This window comes from Hyperolius riggenbachi, chromosome 4, assembly GCF_040937935.1.
Source record: "Hyperolius riggenbachi isolate aHypRig1 chromosome 4, aHypRig1.pri, whole genome shotgun sequence".
NCBI classification, from domain to species: Eukaryota; Metazoa; Chordata; class Amphibia; order Anura; family Hyperoliidae; genus Hyperolius; species Hyperolius riggenbachi.
This window is the reverse complement of record NC_090649.1, coordinates 333,191,689-333,199,347: the sequence shown is the minus strand read 5'-3', so window position 1 is coordinate 333,199,347 and position 7,659 is coordinate 333,191,689. Positions and strand designations below refer to the sequence as shown.

Below are 7,659 nucleotides of genomic sequence, written 5' to 3'. Positions count from 1 at the left end.
CTGCGCCAAACTCACCAGCGATGTTATAATACGGACGCCTGGGAGGGTGACTTCCTCTGTGACTAATTTCATTTGCCTGTACAGCACCTTATTTATGTGTATGCCACATCTTTATAAGTTGAATATGATCTCTGTGTGCCTTGAGCCCTGTGAGGCCCCGAAAACAATTGTTGGTTATTGCAGTTGATGACTGATAAAAGCATTGTTAAACATACAGTTGGTGTGCTGATCTTTCCTGGATATTCAAATAATAGAAGATAAAAAAAGCTAATTTTGGGCATTACAAGGATGTACTGAATATTGGCTAATGCCATGACCTAAATAGACAATATATACCAAAGTTACAAAGTTATTTAAGTTGAAAAAAAGATGTGTCATTCTCCTAATATTGCTTATTTGATTGTATGCACTGTTTTCTACTATTTTCAAGAGGGGGAGGGCGGCAGCCTGGAGGCAGTCTTTAGGCTGGTCCTGTACCTAATGTCATTATAAAGAATGGGAAGTATAAGCCTAATTATACATTACCTGCTCCTCCACTACCTGGTTAGTTAGCAAGTGCCATGCAGCCAGCCAATCACCATGCAGCTTCAGTCCCCGCATAGTGATTGGCTGGCTGCACAGCACTTGCTAACTAATGGGGAAGTAGAGGAGAACTAGCTTCCAAGGGGGAAAAAGGGACCTAGGATTATAATAAGAATCTAGAAATCATCTGTTTCATCCCAACTTTATTTTTTGATAAGTACAAGTATTTTAAACAGAAGTGAGTTTAATCAACAGCATGTGATGTAACATTGTTACAGATCATCTTGAAGTGTAACATTAATGATCTCAACAATTCCAATTCAATAACAAGAGTAAAAGTAGAAGTTTGATTTTACAAAACATTTCCCATGATTCTCATCCACAATCACTGATTAGATATTCATTGCCAGAGAGATGAACTGAAAATGAAAAAGAAAAGAAAGAAATTAAAATTTGCAATGACATCTATTACATTTCTTGCATATATATTTTAAAACATCTTACACATATTCAAATCTGATCACATTTCTAGAGAGGTTTGAACAACTCTAGATCAGATGCCTAATTTGCCATCACAATCCATAATGGATGGGTTTTCTTCTGCGTTCTCTCCTACGTGATAATTTTCTTATTCTCTTTAAACCAACTTTTCAGTATTTTACAATTGAAAAAGTACCCATACATTGGAGAAAAAGTACTATCAAAAGGAAAAGGTATTTTGTGACAAGGGCCCATATGCAATTCACTTTATCTCCTAAATGTTCTCCTTGGTGATATTTTATACCTTGTCATACAATGCTTTTTAAACCACCAGCAAGCAAGAACATACTTAAAATAATTTTTAATAGTACCTTTCTCACAAATTTTTGGGTACTTTTTCAATTGTGAATATGCTGAAAAGTTATTTTAACCTTCCTGGCGGTAACCCCAAACGTAGTTCGGGGTAAGCCGCGCAGGAGGATTTCTCAGGCCCTGCTGGGCCAATTTGCATAATTATTTTTTTGCAACACGCAGCTAGCACTTTCCTAGCTGCGTGTGCACTCTGATCGCCGCTCCGCGCCGATTAGCCGCCGCTCCGCGCCGATTAGCCGCCGCTCGCCGCCCCCCCCCCTCCCCCAGAACCCGTGCGCTGCCTGGCCAATCAGTGCCGGGCAGCACTGAGGGGTGGATCGGGACGGGGGAAGCTCTCCAGGAAATCCCATTCTTTGAATGGGATTTCCTGATCGAAGCGGGTGGGGGGATGCCGCTGCACAGCGGCTATCATGTAGCGAGCCCTGGGCTCGCTACATGATTAAAAAAAAAAAATTACAAAAAAACTTCTGCGCTGCCCCCCTGGCAGTTTTTAATAGACCGCCAGGAGGGTTGAAGAGAAAACTCTGGAGAAAAAGTTAATTCCATATGGGCCATGGCCATATGCAATTCCCGTTTTCTCCTAGGTGATATTTTCAAACCTGTCAATAAAATGTCTTAATCCACCAGCAAGCAAGAAAATACTCAAAGTAATTTTGATAGTACTTTTTCAACTACTTTTTGGTACTTTTTCAGTTGCAAAGGGCTGAAAAGTTAGAAGATGGAAATGTACCTCCTAGGAGAAAAGTCAGGAGAAAAAGGGCATATGGGCCCTTATCAATAAAATGCCCCTTTGGGCACCAGCAGGCAAGAAAATACACAGAATAATTTTTACAGTACTTTTTCAACTACCTTATAGTACTTTTTCAGTTGTAGTTTGCTGAAAAGTTGGTTAAAACAGAAGATGAAAGTGAATTTCATATGAGCCCTCAGCCCATATGCAATTCACTTTTTTCACCTGGAGATAATTTTTCCTCCTTGATTTAAAATAACTTCCCAGCACTTTTCATCTAAAAAAAGTACCAAAAAGTACTATCTTTTCCGGAAGTTCGATTCGCCCCCACAGTGCATCATTAGCGTCAACTTTGACCCTCCACATCACAGCCAGCAGGCACATTGTAGCCAATCAGGCTACACTCCTCCTGGAGCCCCACCCCCCTTATAAAAGTCAGGCAGCGTCAGGCATTGGACTCACTCATGTGCCTGCAGTAATTAGAGAAGGGAGAGCTGCTGTGCAGAGACCTATAGGGAAAGCTTAGTTAGGCTCTTGTAGGCTTCTTAGCTTGCTCCTTGCTGATTCTTACTGCTAAAAAAGCACCCCTCAACAGCTCTTTTGAGAGCTAATCTTGTTCTTGTGATCTTTTTTTTTGTGTGTGTGTGTGTGTCTGTGTGTCTCACAGACACTTGTGTTGCATAAACAGCCTTGGTAATTCCTACGGTGTGTGCCACTGCGAGGCCCAGCACATTCAGTGACTACCTGTGTGTGTGACAGGTGCACATTATAATACCCATCACTGTATATACCTACCTGTTGTGTTCAGTGCACCCACCTACCTATGTGAGTACACGCAGTGTGATATACCACTCTGTGCATACCTGTTAACTGCACCTGTGTGACTGCACATTGTATTAGTCAAGTCAGTGCAAACCTTTCACTTCACCCCCCACAATATGGACAAAACAAAAGGCAGAGGCAGGCCACCTGGCAGGTCTGTTTGAGGTCGCGCTGTCGTGATTTCGTGCGGCCCTCGACCAAAGTACAGTGTTCAGAAGAAGGCACGTGCCATCACACCCACAATAATAAGGTTGTTGCTTCATTGTGGACAGACCAAATTTGATCAGCTGAACAGTCACTGTTCTGTCATTCAGCTACCTCAGCCCGGCGACCATATGAGGTGGAAAACCGCCATCACCTGCACTCTCGTCATGGTGCGCACTGCGCACCAGTCCAGCACGGCCGTCACTACACAAACAGCTGTTTGCGGTGCGTTACAGAGTGAGTTTGGTGTGCCAGTGTGAAGCAGTACTCTAATTACACTCCCTGATTGATGTATACACATGCAAGTTGTTTTAAAGAGGAGCTGTTAGGTATGGGGTCTTAGAGAAAAAAAACACATATATAAGTAGCTAAATATTGGCTGTACTTACATTACATATGCATTTCACTGTCCACGTCACAGAATTTTTATATAGTATTTGCAGAGATTGATGCTCCTGACAGCTCATGGCAGGTTCCATGTTTGACTGTCTTGTATGAAGCAAATTGTGATGTAATATCCTCCCTTACCCTGCTTCCTGATGATTCGACTTACAAAAAAGATCCGGATCAAAGATCCTAATGCTTCATGATCCAGACAACACTACTGTGCAGTGAATATTAATTAGCCATGTGGCTAGGAACAATAGCAGACTCATGCAGTATACTCTAATGGCCCGTACTCACGGGCTGCAAATGTTGCCTGTCGCCAGCACACGTGAGCGTGTGGGCGACAGGCCGGCGACAGCTCCTCGCCAGGTCCCTCCGCGTACACACGCGGAAGAGGGACCAGCGGCGAGGCGGAAGCTGTCGCCGACGTTCCTCCTCCCTCCGCCGGAAGCTCCATATACTTTAGTGGAGGTTGCTGTCGCTAGTCCGCGTACTCACACGGACTAGCGACAGTTGCGGCGGAGGTGCGGCGGCGACTGTCGGCATGCGATTGAAACTTTCAATCGCATGGCGACATGAGCGACGGGCGACAGTTCGGGGTGCGCGCGCGTGCAACGGCCCATACTCACGGGCGACCTGTCGCCGCAAAACACACGCGCGCCGCGTGTTGAGGCGACAAAGGTCCCTCGTGAGTATGGGCCATAACAGAACATGTGCCCTGTGAACAGCACATTGATTTTTCAGTGCTGTGAGCTGGGCTGCAAGATACAAGCTGCTGTAACATGAGCCTGTAACATGAGCCTCTCACTGTGAAAGCAGCCTTAGGGCGGGATAGGGAAATGAAGGGGAGGACCAAGGGCAGAGCCGGGACAAGGTCCTCCAGCACCCAAGGCTGAGACACCAAAGTGCGCCCCTCCATCCCTCCCACCCCAGCCGTCACACACTGATTGCTATTAGACTAAGAGGGCCACAGGGCCCACAACCTCCCCAAAACCTTGATATCTAGTTATCTGGCTTGCAGTCACTGCTATGTACTCCTTTTCTTATTTCTTTCTGCTTCATACACAATTAGGAATGACAGCTGAATGAATTGTGCGCCCCCTCCTACACTGCGCCCTGAGGCTGGAGCCTCTCCAGCCTATGCCTCGGCCCGGCCCTGACAGGGAGTGCAGTAGGGAGAGGAAGCAGCCCCAGCATGCTTTGCAGTATCTATTATGCGGCCTGCCGGCCTCCTTAGGAGCTTGGGAATAAAGAGGATTGCTATTCAGCAGAAATCAAAGTAAGAGAGATTTTTAACTTCATTATTGCCTTTTTGGCTTCCTTCTAAACTGTTTAACACAGGAGAATAGAGGTTTAAATTAGCTTTTGCAGCCTGACAGTTACTCTTTAAAGCACTTCAGGTCTGCAGTTTAGCATTCTATGTGATTTCTGCCCTTAAAACGCTGCTTTGCGTCAAATCCAGATTTTTCCCAGGGACTTTTGGCACCTATCCCACTCACCCATGCAAAGACTCAGATGTTAGACCCCTTGAAACATCTTTTCCATCACTTTTGTGGCCAGCAAAAGTATTTCTAGTTTTCAAAGTTCGCCTCCCCATTGAAGTCTATTGCGGTTCGCGAAAGTTTGCGCGAACCGAACTTTTGCGGAGGTTCGCGAACCTAAAATCGGAGGTTCAGGCCATCTCTAGTTAGCATGCCACTGTAAAATATACACCTAAAAGTTAATGTGCATTGGATATAATTGGAAGGGATACTACTTAATGTAGTGTTATGTATTTTGTTATATTGCAAGTAGTGTTGAGACGAAATTTGCATAATTTTGCGTTTCCAATTACAGACGCAAATTTTGCTACTACAATGCGAATTCGTAATTGCCATACAAACCATAATTTGAAATTCCGTAATCATAATTCCCATCCCGTAATTTTGCGTTGCGATACAAATTTGCGTTTGCAGCCATTTCTAAGACAGGTGCTCTTTGCCAGGGTGCACTTAGTAGTCATGCATGCTGAAACACTTAGCTTTGTGCTTTGCAATATCTGATAATACAAAGGTCCCTGCACGTGCGGTCACTTTAAATGTATGAGGAGGCTCTACCTGCAGCCACTTCTAAGACCGATGCTCTTTGTCAAGGTGCACTTAGCGGTCATGCTGAGACATTTGGCTTTGGGCCTTGCAATATCTAATAAGTGAAACTACGAATTTCGATTATGACCGCAATCATAATTTCGCAAATTACGCGACATTTTGCGTGATTGTAATTAGGTCATTACGCTCATCACTAATTGCAAGGAACAAAATGTAATTGACTACAGTTAGATATCACCTTTCATCATTACCTCGAGTTGATTTATATTGATTGTATCAGCATTGCTTCTGCCAAGCGCTTTGAACACTCCTGAAAAAAATAAAAATATATATCTGTATGATAAATATTACAACTGAATAAACTGTACTAAGCATACATCCTATATAATAAACCCCCCGTGTCCCTGCGTCCTCTCCTGTCCCTGTGTCTTAAAAAAATCGGCAATTTTCCGGCAACAAAAAGATATGATTAAAATTGCAATGAAAGTTTTGCACGATTTCATTTATACTTTACATGTATTTTTACGGTAACATGTTATTTATAATTTCTGCTAAATGTCAGACATAAACGCAAATTAAACGTAAACCATGTGTCTGTATTAAATTGTTAAAAATGAATTTTAAACAAAAGTCATAATTTAAATCAAAATGGATTTGTAAACCGATATTTTTATACTTACTATATCTCACTAGGGGCGCCGTGTGCAGGCCTCTTCATTGCCCCCAAGAAAGGAGATCGGCACTGGTGCCCCAAGCACAAACTTGCTGCCTGGAAACGCCGCAACACTAGTACTGCTCCCCTTCCTTGGGGGAAACGAGGAGGCCTATATGAGGCACCCCCTGTTGAAATACATATGGTTTTGCATGGGCTGACTCCTTTGGGGGAAAAGCAGTATAGTCAGTTTAGACCCTGTATATTCTGGCATGCAGATGCAATTCACATGTGCTCTGCCTTTAAATTTGTTTATTTCTGCAGCCATTGTAAGTAAGGTGCTGCCTGGGATGAGCACACACTTTGTTTCTCTTTTGCAGTTACACAGAATTGTGCATTGGGAAAGTTTACCAGAAGCAAATGATCTGGGCTATATATGAGATGAGCTCCACTGTTGTTCCAGAATATGAATAGATGCCATACTGCTGTATCTCATGGGGGCAGAGGAAGAAGACGTATGTGTGTACATTTTTAGCAATGAGCTAGCGCTCATTAAATCTATGGTTCAGTACGGGCTACAAACCCAAAGTGCTTCCTGAAATATCAAGTCTCTCCTACCAAAGGTCAAAACATTGCTTGGATGACGTTTCAGAAAGAGTCTCTGTATGTCCTCCTAAAATAAGTAACTTTTCAGTGGACTTCTGGGTATCCAAATGTTTTGCCATATTTACTTTTTAGCTCTTATGCTTTTGTATTTTAGTACCCCAGTGAACCCCCTATGCTGCACAAAGCTGGAGCTAAAGCTGGCAGAAGGCTTATACTAGGCACATCGGAACTGATCCAGAAAAATTACACTATTCAAAGTTACCCTGTACATATACAGGTCCTTCTCAAAAAAGTTGCATATTGTGATAAAGTTCATTATTTTCGGTAATGTACTGATAGACATTAGACTTTCATATACAGTGGTGTGAAAAACTATTTGCCCCCTTCCTGATTTCTTATTCTTTTGCATGTTTGTCACACTTAAATGTTTCTGCTCATCAAAAACCGTTAACTATTAGTCAAAGATAACATAATTGAACACAAAAGGCAGTTTTAAATTATGGTTTTTATTATTTAGTGAGAAAAAAAACTCCAAATCTACATGGCCCTGTGTGAAAAAGTGATTGCCCCCTTGTTAAATAATAACTTAACTGTGGTTTATCACACCTGAGTTCAATTTCTGTAGTCACCCCCAGGCCTGATTACTGCCACACCTGTTTCAATCAAGAAATCACTTAAATAGGAGCTATCTGACACAGAGAAGTAGACCAAAAGAACCTCAAAAGCTAGACATCATGCCAAGATACAAAGAAATTCAGGAACAAATGGGAACAAAAGTACTGTAATTGAGATCTATC

General features: G+C 42.8%; 1 protein-coding gene across 1 annotated transcript in view; it reads right to left on the bottom strand.

Annotated features, from left to right (window-relative positions):
- Positions 1 to 724: 724 nt before the first annotated feature.
- Positions 725 to 7,659, bottom strand: part of CAPN9 (calpain 9) — a 150,124-nt gene continuing 143,189 nt past the window's right edge. Inside the window, exons 19-20 of the mRNA XM_068279531.1 lie at positions 5,856 to 5,914; positions 725 to 941 (exon numbers count right to left, since the gene is read on the bottom strand). Of these exons, the coding sequence (XP_068135632.1) occupies positions 915 to 941; positions 5,856 to 5,914 (86 nt within the window). The 3' untranslated portion in view covers positions 725 to 914. The remainder of the gene's footprint in view (positions 942 to 5,855; positions 5,915 to 7,659) is intronic.